This window comes from Rhinopithecus roxellana, chromosome 5, assembly GCF_007565055.1.
Source record: "Rhinopithecus roxellana isolate Shanxi Qingling chromosome 5, ASM756505v1, whole genome shotgun sequence".
NCBI lineage: Eukaryota > Metazoa > Chordata > Mammalia > Primates > Cercopithecidae > Rhinopithecus > Rhinopithecus roxellana.
The window spans coordinates 158,012,391-158,035,965 of NC_044553.1; the positions used below are offsets into that span (position 1 = coordinate 158,012,391).

A 23,575-nucleotide genomic window follows, 5' to 3' on the forward strand; every position below is an offset into this window, starting at 1 on the left:
CCAAAAAATGCTCTAAAATACCTTCTCCTCACCACAGCATGCAGTTACACCCAGGAAGGGATCTGGAATTAGCTAAGGCAAAGACATTCTGAGAAAATGATGAAAGTCACTCACAACCAGTGTCGGCAGGCCTCAGGCTTCCAATCATTAGGCGGGAAGGACTGTGATTTTCTCAATCATACGTATCTGAGGTGCTTTGTTCTGTATACAAATACAAAGCAGGGTTTCTCAGCCTCAGCACTTCTAACATTTGGGGCTGGAAAATGCCTTGTAGAGGGGGCTGTCTTATATGAAGAATTGTAGCAGCAACTCTAACCTAGATGCCAGTGGCACCCCACACTCCCAATTCAACAATAAAAAAATGTCTCCAGGCTGAGCGAGGTGGTTCATGCCTGTAATCCCAGCACTGTGGGAGGATAAGGCAGGGGGATCACTTGACTCCAGGAGTTTGAGACCAGCCTCACCAACATGGCGAAACCTCATCTCTACAAAAAATACAAAAAATTAGCCAGGCGTGGTGGCACATGCCTGTAATCCCAGCTACTGGGGAGGCTGAGGTGGGAGGATCGCTTGAGCCTGGAGGTCAAGGCTGCAGTGAGCCATCATCATGCCACTACACTCCAGCCTGGGTGACAGCGAGACCCTGTGTCACAAAAGGAAAAAAAAGTCCGATATAAAATAAAAGAACTTATATATGTGACCAGACACATTTTGCTCTCCTCAGTTTCATACTTCTGACAGAAAAGTAACCAGTTTGATTTCTAAATCCTGTACTTTTTTCAAATATTCAGATTGACTTAATTGTGGAAAAAAAAAATCAACTGTGCAGACATTTGATTACCTGGTTAATTTCACATTTGAATGTTCCATGTTTGATAGCGGTTGACTAAATTTTTCAATAAAGAGGAATAATTTCTTTAAAAAGATTAGTGCTCTAATAATGCTGTTGTTTTTAAAAAGGATATTTGTACTCATCATAAATTACACAGATTGTTCTTATTAGTCATGTAGGAATTCTATTACTCTTGAGAAAACTTCTCAATTAAGAGTTTACTTTTAGAATGTTCTCTAATTCCTGAGATGTTTACAATGACACCGTTTACTACATAGAAGGTGGTATAATTTAATCCCCTTAGCATCTCAGCATCTAAGGCAGTTTATTTCAGGCAGTTACGAAGAGACCTGGTTCTTAAACAAATTGACAAAAAAATGGCTCCATCTATATGAAGAGAGTATTTTAGTGACTCACAACCATTGAAAATCTCATCAAATTTTGAAGCAAAGCTGCACTACTTAGTTAATACTGAAGTAAACAGACCAGTGAATACAATGAAACATCCAAAGCTCATTCACGCCAAGCCGGTTATCAGAAGACCTGCCATCATCCTAGACCCTCCAACTTGCCAAGAGAAGAGAGACCTCTCAGAGCAGGCTACCAGCATTTGCAAACTAGAGGCACATTAGTGAAAAGACCCAGCTTGTAGTTCATTGTCCAGCAAGAGAAAATGGCAAATACTTAGACCTATAAAGTCAGCTTAATCTTTAGTCATGAAAGATATACCATTGAGAACTAAGAATAAAAGTATAACCCTTCCAGGTCATGAAGAGCTAAACTGACCTTAGACTGAGGGACTGTAGGTACATACTATATGAAGAAGCAAAGTTTTGATTTGGCTTCATCAATAGTTTTTGAATTAAGCCAACTTGAAATAAAAGCTATATATATACTGTACAAACATTCCTAATGACTTCCTGAAGTTCAAGGTTTAGAAAAACAAAGGGATTGATTTCTACTTGAAGACAATAGTCGTGTATAATTTTTGACATATGTGAAGTGTTCAGTGGAGGAGAAGATGTAACTGAGTGTAAAATTTTATGCAGTAAGCATGCTACAAAGTGAAAATAAGAAGTGGAAAACAGTATCACCTGTAGCAATGAAATGAGGTTACCACTTCTTGCAAATAAAACATAGCAAGGATAGACCATTTAAGGAACAAGCAAATCAAACCTAATTCAGGCTGTCACACTGCCCAAAAAGGAAAGTGAGCAAATAGTTCACTTGCCCACTTGTCGTATCTCAAGAAGAGCAGCCCAGGAGCTGACTCTTCAGTGACTTAGACTGTGCGGAGTCAGGAGAAGGAGCCATGCCGCCTCTCAGTCCTGGCGGGGACTGTGGCACTGGCCCTGTTCCTTCTGACTGCTGATCAACTGCAAATGAAAGACAACAGTGGCCAAAATACAGAAAGGTGTCATTACAGGTAATTCAAATACTTGGAGCCTTATAGAGATTTCTATGAGAAACTTTTACTGAGAACAAATTAAAATTAATACACAGTACACTTTGAAAAATGTAAACGTTGAAATTTACTAAATTAACCGTCAATATTTTATACTTATCTAGAAAAAAATTAACACTCATTTTCTTGAAAAGTTTATAAACAGAGTAACTTTTTGCATCAGATATGCTTTATGGCTTTTAAAATTTCATTGTGATCTTTTGTTTACAAAAAAACTTAGTGTTTCAATAACTCAGGAACAACTGCTTGTATTAACACTGGACAGTGATGAAATCAGATATATATATAACTGTACTTCACTGATATTTCTGTAAAAACAGAAACAATGAAATGTATTTTATATTTTCAATTTAAAAAGCAAAATGTTTAAGTATTCTTAATAAGACGTCAAATGGAATATTTATGGAGTCAAGTCCTCTTTCCTCCCCACTCTGTGAAATATATATATGTAAACAGCAAACAGCTGCTCACCTGGATGACTTTATAGAAGTAGGCGTACTGTCGAGCTGTGTTTTTATACTGGCTGAAGACATCATGTATAGCTTGTGTGGACTGAAGATACCGAACTTCATCTTCTTCAAAGTAGAGAGGTGTGTCATATTCACTAGGGAGAGTCTGAATGTAGGGCTGCCAGAAGGAGTTAGGGTTGGCTCGTTCACACAGCAAATGAAAGGCCAGTGCTATGTTTCCCATGGCTTGAAGGATTCGGTCTTGAGAATATAAGGGCCCTGAATTAACCCAGAAGTTAACAGCGTAAGTTCCACAAACTTCTTAAAAACTTCATTTAAATAAACATTTACAAATTACAGGAAAACTAAAAGGTCTTGTAACATTGAAAGTCAGGTACAGGCTGGGCGCGGTGGCTCACACCTGTAATCCTAGCACTTTGGGAGGTCAAGGTGGGAGGGCTGCTTGAGCTCAGGAGTTTGAGACCAGCCTGGGCAATACAGCGAAACCCCGTCTCTACAAAGAAAAACAAAATACATATATATTTATTAGCCAGGTGTAGTGGTGCACACCTGTGGGAGAATCATTTGAGCCTGGGAGATCACGGCTGTAGTGAGCTATGATGGTGCCACTGTACTCCAGCCTAGGTGACAAAGCGAGACCCTATCTCAAAAAAAAAAAATAATAATAATAATAATAATAATAGTAACAATAAAGGTCATGTGCATCTTTTTTATAACATTAAATGAAAAACACTTAATGCATATTTGAGGGACTATTTCACCAGTCGAGAAAAACCAAGTATGATCCTTAGTGCCACAAAATGGAATTTTATATATTGTCATTTGTATTTTGCCTTGAACAGTCAGAAATTATTCTCACCCAACACTGAATTTTTAGCAGATTCAACAGTCATTAGTAATTTTCGTGGAACCCATAAAAACAATTCTTCTGCCTAGGGAAAAAAATAATAGGAGAATCATCAAAACATGGTACAGTCTTCAACTATATCTACGGTCAGAAATCCAATCACACATGAAGTACAACTTAAGGCTGCATATCAGCACTTCAAATAAATATTCAAATATATTTTAAAATGTAACAATTTATCTTCTAGTTAAATGAGTAGAAGGATAGCTTAAAATCCTGTTTCCAATAGAAAAACTAAAAACTACATATACTGACGAGCAAATAATCAAAGAAGGGACTTTCAACTTTACTTGAAGCAAATATAACACTTGGAGTAGAGCATAAAGGTGTTTATTTTATTCTTTGCTGTACTTCTAAGTTCTAAAACCATACCAAAACAAAATTCCTGCCTCCAACAAAAACCCTAATTTGTCGACATGAATTACTGCTACTACTGAGTTTTAAAGCCAGAGTAACATTCCTTCCTCTACATACTTATCTTTAAAGCACAACAGTTACTAGTGAAATCACATGCCCAGAAGACACATTGGTTTACAAATTTGTTTCCCAAAGCTTTTTCTCATTTTCTGGCAACACAGGACGCTTCCTTTTCCTGTGTCCTGTGTATCTACACCGCATAAAACAGGCACATGGTGCTCCAACACGTGAGGAGACAGCAAGCGGGCAGCTGTCTGCAAACCAAGAATGCCCTCACCTAGAGAAACCATGCCAGCACCTTGAGATCTTGGACATCCAGCCTCCAAATTGTGAGAAATAAACGTCTGTTGTTTAAGACCTCCTCCCCAACCCTCGTTTCCCCACAAAAGCACACAGTGAGGAAAGTCCACAGCTCAGATCTTCTGGGCAGCATCCACACAAATGCTGCCTTGAATCTGATACAAGAGAAGAACATGTAGCACCTTGCCTTCACCAATGTCAACTATTAAGTTATTTGTCTTGTCTCTTACTATACAGATTATAGACATCATGAAGAAAGAGACTGTTTTTTTTTTTTTTTCGGAAGCAAGTTACTACCATTCACACAGCAGACATTTAACAGGTATCTAATATACCAGCACGTGATTTACCGATCTATCAATGAAAGGTTAACTACAACTTAGCCAAAAATGTTGCTGGAGGTTTGAGGGGGCCAAATAACACCCTTTCCTCCACCCAAGTTCTGAAGCAACTGAGAGAGAGAGAATACAACAGATGGTCACCCAAAATATCACCTCCTGAATCCCAGAATTAGACAGACTCCCCCACCTAGTTACAGGCAGAGCCGGATCCCCACCGCCCTCCCCACGTGTGGCCTGCCCCTGCAAAGCTTCCAGGGCGGAGAGCAGAGTGGAATGAATGCATACGGGCAACCAGCTCCCATCGAGAAAAAAGCCAAGTCCAGTTCCTTCTCCCAAACAGATGAAGGAGTGCCTCCTCTTACAAGAGGCATGAGTGAAGGGTGAGGAAAGGCCAGGCATGGCCAATGACTGCTGCTCCCTTCATGTGGAAAGAAGAACCAAGAACAAAGAGGGGAGAAAAAGCCCTTCTTCCTTAGCAGGTGGCTGTTTCACTCTTCTCTCCCTATTGCCACTGGTGTTGCCATTTCAGTGAGCTCCTAGTACCTTCAACCTCACAGGCATCCATTCCAGACACTGGTAGGCATCCCCACACCACCAGTCTTCCACCCACTCACCTCCAGTAAGTCACAAAATAAAAAACCATGAGTCCACCTCCTTGTCTTTAGGTAAATCTCAAAATCCTGTGAGGCATGTTTTATGGTCTCCTAACAGAGGCTCAGAAATGTGAACTGACTTGCCCCAGTCACTGGTTAGCAGCTTGGCTCCCCAGAGGGATAAGGTGGGAGGAGTTGCTTAGAACAGGAGCCTGAGGTCCTTGCAGGCTGCCTATCTGCCCACAGGCTCAGAACTAGAACTCTCCCACCACACGTCTACCTCCTCACCCTGCACCCTCTGCAGCACAACAGTTCAAACACACATAGACCCCCTCAGACCAACATTTTATAAACTCACCTTGATATCTCTTGTTGCTCTCAAACCAAAGCCCTCTTCTTTGAAGTTAACCATTTCAAAACCCTCGACAGAAGCCCCATTTTCAGAGGCCCATTTCATTAGATCAGGAAAGTAATCTTCTCTTTTTCCATCAAAAGTAACGGACAGACCTATATTAATCCACGTTTTAGAAAACAAGAGCTACTTTTAGGACACATATCATTCACACGTCTCTCAGAAAATAAAAACAGGCCATAACTAACACTGGAAATAGTCTTAACACGCCAATCTTGAAATCAAAACTAATCACCACATGGTCACAGTACATACCTTAACTGATGACAGGGAAGAAGAATTAAAATCCTAAACTCCCTGTCAGTTACAGTGAAATATATACTGACACTAGGTAATATAAATATTGACTGTTAGGTACTATTAGGTAATATGATGGCAAAGGGGAGAGAGCTTCTATTACCATTACTATGATTTATAAAGCAGTTTTCTCCTTAAAAGTCCAACATGCCATCTCTCATACTCACATGTGCTTTAACAAAATTTCCATTAAAACAAAAATGAGTAACTCACATATGTGCACAAGGAGACATGGGAAAGGATGAACCCCACAGTCCTGATTCTAAGAACACAAAACTGCAGAGCTGTAAGCCAGAAGGCTGTAAGGCAATTTAAATGAGCTAGAGCTATGTGTATCAACGTAAGTATAACACTAAATGTACCACGGTGGTTTTTTAAAAATCACATAGCATGACACCATTTATGTAAATTTTTCAAACAGCAATTACAACCATATATTTTTATGGGGTTATTTATGAAATAGAAAACATTCACAGTGAAGATGAACACCCCACAAGCAGGGAGGGAATAGAAGGGGATGAAAATGGGAGGCTTTGGCTGTATCTGGGATGTTTTCTTAAAAACAAATACAGAAACAAAACCAAAGGCCGAGGAAGGGAAAGGAAAGCTGACCAGTGGGTGAGAATAAAAGAAAGGACAATGTGGATACTACTTTGACACATGCTCAGCTGGGGTAGCAGATTCCCGGGCATCTGTTATATTAATTTCTGAACTTCTCAGCATGTCTGACATAGTCAAAAAGATGAAAAGACATGCATAGAAAAAGCCATTCCGTTTGGATGAATAAAAGGAGAGGAACAGGAACTTTACTAGGAGGAAGCTGGGTGTGGCACATAGCTCAGGTGCCTGTGGCCATCTTACCATAGCATAATTAACAGTCAACCTGATATGTGAAGAGGGCATGCTGGATATGCAAAGATACCTGCTGAATGGCGAAAACGACCAGAACGAGGACTATCTGAAGACGGAACTTACTATTCACTCCCTGAGAACTGGCATAATGCTCTGCCCTCAGTGTCAGGTGCAGTAAACAGTATCTACGCAGAAGAGAAACTAAGGCTCTACCCACTTGGTGACAAAGGATTAGCACCGACTCCTATTTAGTGCAAATAAACCCATTATGAAGGAACCTGTTTGAACACACCCATTATGAACTCACCACTTTGGAGTTTGAGACCATCTAAGCTGAAGACTACATGTTTAGAGGTGTGTATGGAAGAGCAATAAAACCACTACTTAAGACAGCAAACAAAAAACAAACCCTCTCCTGATGCCCTTCATGACAATAAGAAAGGGAGTCTCAGAAGATGGCCCCACATTCCAATGCGTGCTCCTCAGGATGTTTTCTGCTTCTACCTTCCATGTGGTCCTGCATAATAATCTTTACTTTTTGTGCTTTACAGAACAAAAACAATAGGTATACTGAACGAGCTTTTTCAAACTCACACTTAGCCCCACGGCAGCCTGGATGAGAATCATTACAATGGCGACTGCATACATCCTGTAAAAACACAGCTTAAGGAATATGACCACACCTCTTATTTAACTGAGATGTGTGTGAATTCATCATAAACCTTGCTAATGCATTAACCAATCAGCATTTATTTGTGTGTTGACCATATACACTATATGCACTGTCCTGAAACTCAAAAGGAAATAACAGTATAAAAACCAGATTTAAATACTTTATAAAATATAAGTAAATAAATAAAATTGTGTCATTTTAGCCCCCAGATACATTTTATTCTCCTAAAGCTCAACATTCTCACCCTTTCCGAAGCAGGTAATAGCATCTCTGAAAGGGCAGAAATCTCGCTAACTGCTCTCTCTTCCGGTCTGCAAGCCCCACTACAAGACCTTTCAGAATGACACCAGTGATGCTGAGACCTTCACTACTCGTCAGCCCTCTGACCTAATCAAGTTTCTACATGACATTATTAAAACACAGTTATCATTCTAGCAATTTTACCTTTCTGCTTTTTCCGTATTTTCTCAACTAGAGTCCGGATCTGCACATACTCTTCCCACTCTTTTCCTGGGCCAGGTGCAGGACTGCTGCATTCTGTAACATAAGAGGCATGGTACTGAAACACTTCCCTCTTTCAACTTAACCTACTAGTCTGCAGAAGAAAGAGGATTTGGACTTTGTTGTTGCTGTTTGGGGTTGGTTTATTTTTAAAAGACAGACATATGACAGCCACGATAATGAATGTGAGAAGTGCAAGGCAGCTACACTTCTCAAAGCAGACAAATCCTGGGGAATCATAAAAACATCCCCCACTTAACGTACCCAAGAGAGAGCACTGAGCAGGCACCTAGCTCACATCCACCTTATTCTTAGTTAACTCTTTTTAGAATATACTTACTAACAGGAAAACCTATGATAAAAAGCTAAGCTAAAATGCAAACTATTCCCCCAAAACTCTTCTATATGGCAAAAAGAAGTTAATAGTAAAAGTCAACCTTTCTTTTTAGTTAAACCCCATAACACTGATTCCCTAAGGGAACCAGTGAAATTGGACATAAGGACAATTAGTCGACAAACATTTCACATCCATGTGTATGGCACTATATTCAGCAGTCTGGGGGAGTTGCAAAATGAGATGGCATAGTCACTGCTAAAAAAGAAGATTCCACTATGGGGCCAGAACCAAAAGACCAATACCCGAGACTGAGGTATGAGTTTGGAAGGCTGCACACTGGGCACCCCGCCTATTGGCAGCTCTTTCTTTTCACACAACTGCTTTGGTTCAGACAGCCCCTTCCCACACTTCTGGTTAACCTCTGGGGCCTCTTTGCTCTCTATTAAAAGAGCATATGTGGCAAATAACTAACAATAACTAGATATGTGCTGAGTCTTAACTATGAAGGGTAGCCAGTCTTACTTTATTCTCCAACAACAAGCACTGACTGAGGCCTGGAACAGGCCTCAGAGGTGAAGCAGCAGTGAACCTGTCCTCAAGCTGCCAGAGGCAGGGGAGCTCGGCGAGGAATGCTAAGGACAGCCATGCTCCACTGGCCCATAGGATCCAGGGGGGCACTCGGGAGGGACCTGACTCCAACTTGGCTGCGGCTTGCTTTCTGTCTCGAAGGGAAAGCTGCGTTTTTACTTGGGGTTTAGCCTGCCACATAATCTAAACACGGAAAAAGGGCAATGGAGTGTTGACCACTCCATTGACCACAGCTACAGCTGAGGCACTAACTGCACCAATTCAAATTCATAATTTTAAAAAGTTACCAAATCACACTAACTTCCTAAAACAAGCACAGGCACTTAATAGAAATTCCATTTCCTTAAGCCAAGAACTCTCAAACTACAGCATGTAAAAATCAGATACACAGCCGGGTGCAGTGGCTCACGCCTGTAATCCCGGCACTTTGGTAGGTAGAGGTGAGAGGATGTTTTGAGCCCAAGAGTTCAAGACCAGCCTGGGCAACATGGCAAAACCTCATCTCTACAAAAAAATTAGCTGGGCGTGGTGACATAGGCCTGTAGTCCCAGCTACCCAGGAGAATGAAGTAGGAAAATCACTTGAGCCCAGGAGGTCAAGGCTGCAGTGAGCCACAACAGTGCCATGGCACTCCAGCCTGGGCAAGAGAACAAGACTTTGTCTAAAAAAGAAAAAAAATCAGAAGCACTGTTAATTGAATCACCAAAAAGGAAGGCGAGCCATTCCAGTGAGGGGCAGAGAGCTCTGAAGGCCGGGTCACCGAGAGGCACGCTGGACTCAGCTGGGCTAACAGCCCGTGAAGCACCTTCACAAACCACATGTCACAAAGTCCTTGGCTCATTCCCTGAGACAGTTATTATCTATGTTTACCGAGAAGAACACTGCGTTTCAGAAGGTTCAGTAATCTGCGGAGGGGCACACTGTGCAAAAGTAGTAGAGCTGGTTCTTGCCCACGGGTCCTCAGGGAAGACCATGTTCCAGGTGACTGTGCTATTGAAGCTCATAATTATTTCACCCAAGCCTTGTTAACAGCCACACGGTTCCAACAGGTGTTTCCATCCTCACAGGTGAGGACTGCAAGTCTGGGAAGCTCTGTGACTCATTCAGGCCCACAGCTAATCAGCTCAGACCTGAACACCAGCTTGTTTGATGCATGCTTCCCCATCCTGATGACAAAGAAGAAAAAGGCACAGCCACCACATCAAGGCAGGGAGAGCCCAGAGAAGGACTTACTCTGTAGCAGTTCACTGGTCAGGTTCAAGATTTCCTTCGGTGACACAGTTGCTGTAGCACCAGTGCCGGATTTCTGAGTTTTTACTCGACTCTTCTTACCCATTTTTCTGACTACAGAGAAGAGAAAGTAAAGAGATAAAATTACATTACCAAAGAACAAAATAAAGTAATAAAACATGTTCAACACACGGCAGTGTCTTAGTCTTTAGAGGCTGATTTTACCTTACACATGCCATATCCTGAAGTTTTCTACCACAAAAAGAAATGTGTAGTATTAGTATTTAGAGGTTCTCAAATGGGGGGAAAAAATCTGCTTTGTAGTCTCTGGAAGAAAAGTTCATTCTTTATCATCTACAAAAACTATAGTAGAGGCAAATTTTACTCTAAATTTTTTTTTAAATTACATAGATTTCATTGTGCATACTAATATACTCCAGTGTACTAGAGAGATAAAAACCATGCATACATCATACACATAAGGACGTAAAGACCTACATATTCTCTCCCCACTTCGCCTTAAAATAATCACTTCCCATTAACCATAACTGTATCATAAGCAACTGATTACACTCTCCGGACAAATGCTGAAGACGTTTTAGAGCTGGAAGAAACTCTGGCGAGCTTGGGATTTCCCATGGCACAAAATGTAGGAGTTAGACTAGCTCGCCAGAGTTTCTTTTTCCCCCGTTTGAGAACCTCTAAATACTAATACTACACATTTCTTTTTCTGGTGTCCTGGGTAAAGACCCTACGAGATAACGCTTGCTTGCAAGTGTTTTTAACAATAGGTCTCAAAGAAAGTAAGGGACGTGGATGTGTGAAGAGCAGATGGGGCAATTCAAAGACAGGGACAGGACAAGAAGCGTGAGGGAAGCACAGTGAAGAAGGGAACCCGGCTGGAGAGGGGGTCTCCAGGGAAGCCTAGCGAGGCAGCCACTCAAGAGAGGATGAGAGTCACTGCCAGAGGTGTCTGGCTTTGATTCTCTAGAGACAAGGGGCTAAGATGATGACCCAGGAAGATGGAGAAAGTGTCCAGCCAAGAAGCTGGAAGGGCGATCCATAAGCTAACGAATAACAAACCACCACGAGGATGGCCTCCAGGAGCCCCAGTCAGTTACACTTCATCTCAAGTGAGAATCAAAAAGCAGACTTCAGTCCATTTGTTTTTTACAAAAAGAAGTAACTATCACCATGTGAAGAACTACGCTAGGACAAAGGTTTAAAACATATTCTCCCACTATACAGATGATCACTGATTCTGTTGTAACTGAATCCATGCAAATATGGTCATGTGCTAAAATCGTAGGAAATCACATTATTTAACAGGCTAACATGCCTATCTTCTCTTATGTATCTAACGTATAAAGAATAATGTGTAACACATCAATCTAGTAAGTCTTCTAAAAATCAGTATAAAATAGACAGTGTCGGCCGGGCGCGGTGGCTCAAGCCTGTAATTCCAGCACTTTGGGAGGCCAAGACGGGCGGATCACGAGGTCAGGAGATCGAGACCATCCTGGCTAACACGGTGAAACCCCGTCTCTACTAAAAAATACAAAAAACTAGCCAGGCTGTAGTCCCAGCTACTGGGGAGGCTGAGGCAGGAGAATGGCGTAAACCCAGGAGGCGGAGCTTGCAGTGAGCTGAGATCTGGCCACTGCACTCCAGCCTGGGCGACAGAGCGAGACTCCGTCTCAAAAAAAAAAAAAAAAAAAAGACAGTGTCAGTCATCATGGAATAAAAGGAAACTGGTAAAAATAAGTAAAACTTTTGCAGCAATAAAAGGAATTCTTTTTCTGTGATCAAAAGCAGAAAATTTAAGTGAGGGGAGGGCAGGATGACAGTTTAAGTACCTTTACCTATGCTTAAGAACTACCATCTTAGAAGAGAAAAAAGCTCCCCATGGTCCCGGCTCACAGCCAAGAGCAAGGGTACAGCATGGACAGAGCACCTCCACCCTTCTGGGCATTTCAGGCCTCCCACATCTGCGGGGGGCATCTCTGGAGGACCATCGAACTTAACCTGAAAATCACTAAAACCACCAAGGAGTCTGGTAATAAGGACGTTAATCACACTTCCAAATGTAGTGGGTCTGCTGGCTTGGCAGGAGGAGATGCAGAAGCATGCTGTCAGCAATGGCTTAGCTGGCCTCTCCCTTCAGCCTTGCCTGCAAGACCTTCTGCTGTGGAAGCCTGTAAATGAGGCAAGAACGTCACTCCAATGAGGAGTTCCAAGACCCTTTCCCTTCTCTTAACAGTAAGTGAGCCTGGGATGGCAGGGCTGTTCCACACCGGCTCTCTCAGGGGTGCCCACCAACAGCTACAAAACAGGCTCTGTTCGCTCTGCCTGCAGCCCCTCACCTCCCCCAATGTCTTCCCTCAGTGATCCACCCAACTCCAGTTGCTCATTGATGTAGCAGCAGCTGTTCCCTGGAGCTCAGTATTCACCCTCTGCCAGGTGCTGAGCTAAGACACAGCTCTTCATTTGATCTTCCTTGACACTTTAAGCAGTAGATACCATCCTCATCTCTCAGATGACATTCTCAGAAAGGTTAAGTCCCTTCTCTTTGTCCAAGGTCATGCATCAGGTAAGAAGCAGAGCTAGAATCTGAACCCAGAACCACTACCACACTGCCTCTGTTTAAATACAGATTAAAAAAAAAAAAAAAAAAAGTACATGGCAGAGGGGGCTCTTCCAGGTCAAACACTATGGGATATGGAGCGCAACCCCCAACACTCCTGCCAGCAGCCACTCAGCCCACACCTGCGCAGCTCCAGCCACTTCCTCCTGCACCTCCTGAACACGTCCTCATAGTTAGACCCTAACACTAGTCTCATACATCTCCCTGCCCAAGCCTGTCCCTGCTGCTTAAATCTACCCTCACGCTGCCACCACCCTAAATAGTAGGAAATCACATTATTTTAACAGGCTAACAAGCTTACCTTCTCTTATGTATCTAATGTATAAAGAATAATGTGTAACACATTAATCTAATAAGTCCTCTAAAAATCAGTGTAAAATATACAGTGTCAGTCATCCTGGAATAAAAGGAAACCGGTAAAAATGGGTAAAACACCCTCCCAGCAACACCAATGGCTCCCAGTCCCTCTACAGCGGTCATCACGTGCCTATCTCTGCCTCCCCGTTCACACTTTGACTGTAAATTTTTAATCACTTATTCACAAACTCTTGGTTTTTCTCTAAAAACACTGTCCAGGAATCCCCTTAAAGTCTACCTGGTCCCCCAGTCACAATCTTCTCTTCTCTGCACCTCTGCAATTCCTTGTATGTTCTCCCATTATCGCTGGGCCCCACTGTACTTGCTCATATACTAGCTTCCCTTCAGATAACAGGCTCCTTGAAGACATCCTGTCTTGTTTCTATTTGTAACCCCAACATACAGCCCAGGCCTCAACACAGGGCAGGTGTTACAGAGAGGATGCCACCCTGAGCTCCCAGGGAAAAGCATCCGCACAGGTCTTAGGTCAGGTTACAATCTCCATTTCTGAAGCTTCTACCCAGGTTTCCATTCCCTTGGAACAGACAGGAAATGTCTAATTCCTGCTCCACGTGGCAGACCATTAAAAATATGGCTACAATGATTTGAAAACAAAATACATTCCACTGACAGTAATTCTACAGTCAAGTTCTTATAACTCCAATTGTTCTCAAGATTTCTTTTCTAAGCCAGAAAACTGCTGGCTCTTAGAAATGAGTAATAGGTGTATAAATACAGCAGAGGTGTAATTTCAAAACACACCATAGCCCCTGGGAAGGCAGATATGCTGGAATGCAATCTTCGAAAGTCCTGCAGGGTGATGTTTATGCAGTCATTGAAGCCACTCCTAGCTAAGACCTTCATCTCCAGCTCTTTCAATCCCTTTGGGATTCATTTCCCTGCCTACAAGTCCTCCCCCACCACAATGTCAACAGTCAGCCTTAATAAATTGAGGTATAAAATACAAACTGCATAGGATGAGCATAGTGGCTCACGCCTATAATCCCAGCACTTTGAGAGGCCAAGACTGCTTGAGCCCAGGAGTTCGAGACCAGCCTGGACAACATGGCGAAACCTTGTCTCTACAAAAAAATACAAAAATTAGCTGGGCATGGTGGCGCAACCCTGTAGTCCCCAGATACTCAGGAGGCTCAGGTGGGAGGATCCCTTGAAGCTGCAATGAGCTGTGATGGCGTCACTGCACTCCAGCCTGGGCGACAGAGGGAGACCCTGACTCAAAGAAAAAAAAAAAAAAATAGAAACCTACAAACCACATAGTGCACGAATTCATGGACTCATCCCCATATGTGCAAGGCCCCACCCTTGCAGAAGGTAGCAAACACACCAGTCCTTGCCAGCAGTCCTGATGAACCCTTTTGCAACCAGTCCTTCCCCTAGTAGCCCACATGCCAACTTCTATTACCATCAATTAGTTCTGCCTATTCTTAAACTTCATATAAGTGGAATTCTACACTGTGTAGGTTTCTTTCACTTACACGTCTTTCCATAGCTCACAGGATAATGTGTAACCTCCCTAGCAAGGTCTTCGAGGACTGAACTGCCTCACCCCATTTTACGTGTCCAGCTTCATCCTACCTTTACACAACACAGCTCCAGGGGACTGCTCATGTTCCTCCCTTTTTCTGAAATGCAGCTATCCCACTGCCTGTCCCCTTGTCTTCTCCGGGCAAGATTTTGCATATACTTCAAGGCTCTACCAAAATGTCCCCTGTGCCCTAAGGGAAACTCTAGACTCCTCCATGCAATCCTCACACCCAAAAAAGTCAGTCAGAAAGGGTCAAACTCAAGGTTATTACAGATGCTAAAGGGTTAGCTTATGTGGGGATTCTGTCTTTTGGCAACCTCTTTGGGCTGTTTCCCTCCCACAGGGATACAGGCTATAAAGTAGAAAAAGTGGCTAGCCTATGTTAGGCAGAAAGAATCTTCGTCGTAATTAAGGATGGGGGGTGGGGAGCTGCCTATCCTTCTTCCAGTAAAAGTATCTCCCTAGGGCACAGGATCCTAGACCCAAGTCATCTCCTCAATCTGTTCCCCCCAGAAACAAGTTTCCAGGGATCTTCCAGTAAGCCTCCCCATTGGCTGGGTCCACCTTGTCCGAGGGCTCTCCTTAGTCCCCTGTACCCTGAATCCCAGGCAGTCGGGCATGACACCTGGCCTTTAGCATGACTTTAAGAACTTAAGTCACTGAAGGCAAGTGTTTCTCAGTACCAGTTCTGTAACTATGAACTTGGAACCATCACTGTCTGTAAGATTTCTTTGTCTCTGGGTTCAGTATGGTTTGGCACTAATTCTAGTATTTGTGGGACACCCCTAACTCAAAGCATCTTGAAGGCAGACGCCCTACATTTACTTCGTTCAGCCCTAAAACATCAGGTTTTCCTGTGAGTTTGCCAGCTCCCCACATCCCACCTTCCCTCAGCCCCTTGGCCTGGCTGTCACTCCCTGACGTACACACTCTTCACTCTATTACTTCAGCCGAAATGCCCTGACCCCTTGGTGAGTATGTCAGGGTCCTCCACCTAAAATTTACCTGGCTAAAACCCCACCTCACTAACAAAGTCTCCTCACCACACTTCCACAGCACAGTCCCTGAACCTCTGTGACCTCATCCACTGCAGTCTGAACTCTTTTACTCACTGTCTTGTGGCAGAAAAAAACCCAAAGCTTCCATCTCTGTATTACCCATAGGGTCTAATATAGTGTCACAGACACATAGAAGGTCAAAATTTGTTGAGTAAAAGAAAATCTTTGGAGAGCATATTTGAATATATTAGAGTTACTAATTTTCACATTGCTCCCAACAGCTATTAAACGGTAGCCAAATGAAACATTTACTTAATATTTAATTCTACCAAGGCACTATGGTAACTCTTAGAAGTAAAAATACAGGCCGGGCGCGGTGGCTCAAGCCTGTAATCCCAGCACTTTGGGAGGCCGAGACGGGCGGATCACGAGGTCAGGAGATCGAGACCATCCTGGCTAACATGGTGAAACCCCGTCTCTACTAAAAAAATACAAAAAAAAACTAGCCGGGCGAGGTGGTGGGCGCCTGGAGTCCCAGCTACTCGGGAGGCTGAGGCAGGAGAATGGGGTGAACCCGGGAGGCGGAGCTTGCAGTGAACAGAGATCAGGCCACTGCACTCCAGCCTGGGCGACAGAGCGAGACTCCGTCTCAAAAAAAAAAAAAAAGAAGTAAAAATACAAATTTATATAGAGAGGTGTAGATAATTACAGATTGGCCACAACATAAAGGACAGGGGTTAGGGTTAAGCTTATGTAATATCACACTTAAAAAACGGTTCTGTGGGGTATAGTGACACATGCTTATCGTCCAGCTGCTCAGGAGGCTGAGGTGGGAGGCTCTCTTGAACCTAGGAGTTCGAGGCTGCAGCAAGCTACGATCACACCTGTGAATAGCCACTGGGCTGAAGCCTGGGCGACACAGCAAAATCCTGTCTCAAAAAAAAATTTTTACAAGATGATCTCTTTTCAAAATCCAGTTTTAGATAGAAAACCTTTAGGACATTAAGTTTAATAAGAGAGACTCTGAAAAACACGCTGGAATCTTTTAAGCATTATTGGTCTTCAGAAAGCAATAAAGCAGGAATTAGTCTGTTTCTGATAGAAAAGGAACGCTTACAGCCCAAGCACAGGGAAAAGCTCCGTGGGCACTTGTGACAGAGGACACGAGCATCTGCCCCTGACCTCACTGCATCCCCACCACAGCCCACTGAGGCCGGCAGTGACCACAGCCCATTGTCAGGAGACTTAGAGAAGGCTGTGACTTGGCCAAGAGACCACAGCTGCCAAGTAGCAGACCCCTAGCTTCAAACCTGAAATCCTGCATTAGCTCCAGCATGTAAGTGGACTTTAAGTATAGGCAAGCTTGATTAAGCTGCACAACGTCTCTGTGCCTATACTATGTTTGCTGTTGCAGAAGACAACAAAATTGGACAAAACCAGGACTGCAGTTCCCAAGGATGAGGCTGGGAAACCAAGACTCACACTCAAAATAAAGCAGCATGGATAATTCCTAAAACACGTAAGTAACTAAACATAGAAGGGCAAGAAATAAAGTACAATTCAAGAAGGATGACTAAATTTTAAGATCAGTGTGAGAAGGTGTTAGTATCCAGTATGTGTGGTTTCCTAAATTCAACCCATATTGCCTTCTTTTAGCTATCAAAAAAGATGCATGCCGTGTAAGTTCCCCAACCTTATGGATTTAAATAACTACCCTTTTCATTTATGATTCAAAAGTCTGTTATATACAGTGAATACTTTTCATGATCTCAGTGAATTTGGGGCTAAACTACAAGTTTAAACAAATGAAACAGTCAAATAGGTATTCTGAACATCCTTCATGCTCTCCATGAAAAAAATCTATTAAACATTCATCAAGTCCCCACAAAGACCAAATGTTTATTTTCAATATTTATTTCCAATATTTATATTAGGAAAACATAAATGCATACTAAATTAATTATATGTGTATATACATACACACACACACACACTCAAGTTAAATTACAAGTATTAGCCAGAAGGTACAATACTAAATCAAAAATGTTTTTCTGCAAAGTTTAGAAGGAAATCAGGTATAATTTAAAAACACTTACTGAATTATCTTAAAACAGGAAAATAGGACCAAAAAAATGATTTAAATAATACTTAAGACAAAAGAAAATATGAAGAGTAGCAATACAGGATTGATACATGAATTACACAATTATAGTTAGTCGTTCAGAGGAAGGGGTATCTATAAAAAGGAACAGCTAAGCCAAGAGTTTCACACATGTCTACATTTCTTCACCATCAAGATATTTTTAAAATTTACAGCATCTTCAAACTTTGGCCCTTTAAAACACCATATACCGCTTAGAAGTCCATCAACAACCACCCCATTTAACAGACAAGACAGGCTTTAGAAGACAGAGGAATGAATGACATACTCAATTATTACTTGAAGTGCTGACTAATACACAGGAGCATCTGTAATCAACCACCACCTCTGCCACGCAAGCAATTATTTTCCATCTAATCTGAATCGTGGAATAAATGGGTCGAGAAACAAGAAAGCACATTTAGTGACCTTGGCTAACGTGGGGAGTGGGGGTGGAGGTGGGGAAAGGGTGCTAAATACCTAACCCATTTTTACAAAGTATAGTTCACACATAATGAACAGATTTGGATGTAATTCACTTGCATTTTTTTTCAAACATTCTGAATGGAAAGGATATTTATTTGTATATTTCTTGAGTTCCCTTGTAAATGCTGCTTTCAACTAAACAGAACTAGAATAAACATTTTTGATTACACTTATCTGGCAAGTTATCCAGGAAACCTTAGCTCAAGCACAGCATCTGTTTTTCAATGTATCCTGCATTGACCCAACTTCACAGCTGGGTTGACTAAGGGAGAGAATGGTCCTAAGGATGGCTTCCTCCACCCCAGGCTCCCAGCTGTAAAGCCTACTCGAGAGAGGGTGAGTGCCTAATCTTCGTGTAGGAAGAAAAGGAAATACTCTTTTCTCACTCTTACTAAAATACTTTGCCGGCCAGCAGGATCAGATTACTACATTCAGAATTAAATACACAAATTATAGGATGATGAGTTAGGAAAATGAAAGCACTCCCAAACTGAAAAGTATTTAACTGTGCAATGTTTCCTTTCCTACAGATACTGACAAAGTGCCATGGTACCATGTTAGCTGAAACTCATATATATCAGAAACGTGTTCTGGCTTTGCATAGTAGCAGGGCCTAGTAGCAGCACCATGCCATACCAACTCATACTAGTTTACATGGCAAACTGGCACCTATCATTCCAATCTTCTAATTAAAAGAGGAACTGGGCCAAGGGTAGTGGCTCACACCTGCAATCCCAGCAGTTTGGGAGGCCAAGGCAGGTGGATCATTTGAGGTCAGGAGTTCAAGACCAGCTTGGCCAACATGGTGAGATCCCCCCCATCTCTACTAAAAATATAAAAATTAGCCTGGCATGGTGGCGCAGGCCTGTAATCCCAGCTACTCAGGAGGCTGACGTAGGAGAAATGTTTAAATCCAGGAGGTAGAGATTGTAGTGAGCTGAGATCCAGCCACTGCACTCCAGCCTGGGCGACAGAGTGAGACTCTGTCTCAAAAATAAATAAACAAAGAGACAGACAAACAAAAGAAGAACTGATGTGCCACAACTTAAAAGTACCAAGAAATCAAGGCAAGCAGGCAGGGAAGAAGGTGGAATTAATTTCAACTCAGTAACTACTTAAGTACCAGGATGTATACAGATCTATAAATTGCATGCAAACAAAATTTTAATTTGATCAAAATTTAATCTTGATACAGAACAATTTGGGCTGTCCCATTTAAGTATTATAACTTGAGATTTTAAAAATACAGTTGTTGGCCAGGCACAGTGGCTCATGCCTATTAATCCCAGCACTTTGGGAGGCCGAGGCGGGCGGATCACCTGAGGTCAGGAGTTCAAGATCAGCCTGGCCAACACAGTGAAACCCTGTCTCTACTAAAAATAGTCCCAGCTACTTGGGAAGCTGAGGTACAAGTATCACTTGAACCCAGGAGGCAAAGGTTGCAGTGAACCAAGATCGTGCCACTGCACTCCAGCCTGGGCCACAGAGCAAGACTCTGTCTCAAAAATAAATAAATAAATAAGTGTACAGTTGTTGCTTTTCACATTTTTTTTTTTTTGCTATTTTTCCAATAACACAATAATTTTAGAAATAACTAAACATTTCTGACTGACTTTTCATTACATAGGTTTTAGTTTTAAACTGCCGTAGAATGAAATTGCAAATAAATTCACATAGGCTCCTATTTAACAGAAGTTACCAAAAAAACCTTTTGTAAAGCAAAAAATCATTGGGTGTCATGAATAATCATTTCCTATTATATCTTTCTAAAATAAAAAAGACAATGTTATGTGTGAAGAAACAGCTGTAATCCATCAAACCACCCACATTCCTTAACATAAGGATTCTGGATTCTAGAACCAAGGAGCATCAGGATTAGAGGAGACCTATAGCAGCTCTCAACCCTACGCGTGTACGGCGCACAGCGCCTGATGTTATGGAGCAGTCACGATCAGTACTTCACCTGATCCAAGTCTGACAGGGATTTAAGACAGGCAGGACAGAGCCAGCGTGTTATTCCTGATTAACAAACACACAGCCTAAGGCAGATTGTCAGTAAGTGAAAAAGGCAGATTCAAAGCTTCTGCCTTTAGGTGGCCAGCAGAGCTGCCCGTTCACTTCCAAGACAATCTCCCGCTTTGTGAGTCCCTCCAGTACAATATTGCAGAGAAATTCACCGTCCTCTCTGACCTGTCAGCTTTTATGTCTCCCCAAAGTTTTGTCTTCTCCAGGTCTAATGTGCCCCTCATTACTACATATTTCTCAAAAGTGAGCAAAACGACTTAAGCATATTATACTTCAATGAACTGTTTTTTCTTTTTCAAAGTCAACAAAACCCTTCAGATGTGTTTGGAGATGGACTACCCACCTTCCTGGAACTCAAAGAAATTTGACTAATATTCCTAAGACTGCCCTAGCTTTTCTATGAGCCAAGTGAATTCATTCCCTCACTCCTGCACATTTTCTGAGAATCTAATCTGAAACACAAAGATGATACAACATGGTCCCACAGCCTTTAGGGCAAGACAGTCACAACTAAAGTCTTTCATGATCTTCAGCAAGATAGATGTGCTATATCAACAACTGAGTTTTTGAACCTAAATGCAACTATTCATGCTGTCATGTTCCTTATTTCAGGATCATCCTTGCCGTGTCCTGTGTCCTACGGCAGTTCCCCAACATGATCGTCCCCACCACAATCGTGTCATTTGGGCATTTATTATATTATCAGGAATTGAGGTAAGCATTTTACACAGTATCAGATAGGTATTAACAAGCCCCCTTTACAGATGAGAAAGTTGACACTTACAAAGACTGAGTAATTTATGCAAAATGATAGACTCAGTTTGTGTCAGAGCCTCACCAGCACACCTCAATGACAAATCTTACTGACACTCAATAGTATTTCATGAGTTTGGCTCAAAACCAACGCATTTATGAGAGCTCCAAAGGTTCACTGTTATCTCTGATATTCAAAATAATACTATTCCCTTGCAGTGATAAAGTATACGCATGTAAAGGTTTTATTTCTTTGGCCTTTTAAAAATATAGTTATTTTGCTGGCTTTGTCCAAATACATAGGAGGAGCTGCAGGTTAAATTGGGACATGGGCGAAACTTCCAAAAGAGCTTCCATTCCATCCAGCACATCCCACAGGGATCTCTGCAATGCCACACTTTTGTTGCGGGGGAAAAACGCAGAACCATGAGGTGACCATGACACGCAGCAATGCTAAATTATTACAACCAACAAACGAATAATGTTATTAGACACCAGTAAATATTTTATGGTAAAAGCAGCTTTAATAACACTAATCCTTACTTCCTCTCAAATATGTGTAAGAGAAAACTGCTGATATTGAAAAGGCATGTCTATTTTCTGAGATTGAACATTGTAAACCATTTAGTTGGAAGAATTTCTTAGACCTGTTACGTCCTAATGTATTGTTTTCTTAAAAAAAGGAAAGTGAAACTCAGGATCATAGATAGTGATAGGCCTAAGATAGTGCACATTTTATTAAGAGTTCTATGTATCAAATATTTTTGTCAATTAAAAATTAAAAATAAAAAGTTCCGTGTAGACACCTGATTATCTACATTCTCTAGACAATTTTTTTGTCCTTCTAAAAAACAGTGGAAACATTTCTTCCTGCTCTGTCCCTCTGCCCTCCCCTACTTCCCCATCCCAGTACTGAGGTTAGGCTCGTAAAAGGCTAAGAATTCACTTTGGCTTAGTAATCAGTAGATCCCTTTCAAAATCTTAACATCAAAGATAGATGTGTCTTCCATTGTCAACCAAGACTGTATGGACTTACTAGTTCGCTTCTACTTGGAAAGCACTACTTGATACAAGAAAAAAAAGAATTGCAAAGTCTTAACTTTGGAATTTGAATTTTATAATCATTTGGAATCAGTTTTCTTCCATTCAACTTTATCTCAGTTGAAAATGTTCAATATCTGTGTTTTTACCTCTTGTTTTTACAGTCTGTTTATTTCCAAAACTTAGAGGAGACTCCCAAGTGGAAACGGGGTCAACACAGCTAATCTCTGGCTTGAGTTAAAAAGCAAAACTTCTTAATCTTGCAGATGCTAATTTTTTTTCAAAAGACTATTAAGTGACTTTTTAAAAAGCCAAGTCTCAGCCCAGTGCTGTGGCTCACGCCTGTAATCCCAGAACTTTGGGAGGCCAAGGTGGGCGGATCACCTGAGGTTGGGAGTTTGAGACCAGCCTGACCAACATGGAGAAACCCCGTCTCTACTAAAAATACAAAATTAGCCAGGCGTGGGGGCGCATGCCTGTAATCCCAGCTGCTCAGGAGGCTGAGGCAGGAGAATGAACCCAGGAAGCAGAGGTCACAGTGAGCTGAGATCGCAACATTGCACTCCAGCCTGGGCAACAAAAGCGAAATTCCATCTCAAAAAAAAAAAAAAAAAGCCAAGTCTAAACTTCTTTGTAATAGGAAAATACATTATATATATTAATATTTTGACAAATTTTTTAACTTGAGTAATTATGTAAATTAATATTTGCATATCAAAATAGTCAACCTCTTCAATGTTATGAATAGAAAAATGAGATGATAAAAGGAAATCCAATGGACAGAAATCCATTGTATAAAGGCAACAAAAGTGAAAACTGTAGAAAATTGTAAAAGCAAGAATCTTCAGTCTAATACTCTTGACTGGTTAAATATGACCCAGAACAAACTGTTACCCAGATAAACACTTCTGCGACTGTAGCAGGAGAGTAAAGATGCACAGCTAATCAGAAGATTTTTCACTGATAAAAAAAGGGCCCAAAAATAAAGGTAGGTAATTGAGAAAGCAAATATTATAACTGGCCACAAGGAAAATCCAAAGTAACATAAGAATAAAGATAAGTTCACTGTTCCGTTAAAAACATTTAATGCCATAGGAATAAATGACTCCTAGTTCTCTTTGGGGGAACAAAGTCACCATTCCATTCCCAGGACTTCGATCCAAGGGAAAGAAACACACTTGAAACTCTTCCTCCCCACCCCCAAAAGAAGCACCAGGCACAGTAACCAGGGAACAGGCAAACCAGTCTCTAAAGATAATCTCTCAGAGAGGGACAGTCATCCAACTACACATAAGAAAGATACATTATTAGTTACAGTTCTAAACCCTACCTCAGATTCGTGATAAGAAAAAAGACTCTGTAATTCAAAC

The 23,575-nt window shown here is 41.7% G+C and overlaps 1 protein-coding gene across 2 annotated transcripts in view; it reads right to left on the reverse strand.

The window, feature by feature from the left end:
- The window catches only part of SETD3 (SET domain containing 3, actin histidine methyltransferase), an 86,012-nt gene that overhangs the window by 60,034 nt on the left and 2,403 nt on the right, over window positions 1-23,575 (reverse strand). For both annotated transcript variants that reach the window (XM_030929962.1, XM_010353673.2), the window contains exons 2-6: window positions 10,219-10,329; window positions 8,004-8,096; window positions 5,684-5,832; window positions 3,627-3,699; window positions 2,769-3,025 (exon numbers count right to left, since the gene is read on the reverse strand). In XM_030929962.1, coding sequence (XP_030785822.1) covers window positions 2,769-3,025; window positions 3,627-3,699; window positions 5,684-5,832; window positions 8,004-8,096; window positions 10,219-10,321 — 675 coding nt within the window. In that variant the 5' untranslated portion in view covers window positions 10,322-10,329. The remainder of the gene's footprint in view (window positions 1-2,768; window positions 3,026-3,626; window positions 3,700-5,683; window positions 5,833-8,003; window positions 8,097-10,218; window positions 10,330-23,575) is intronic.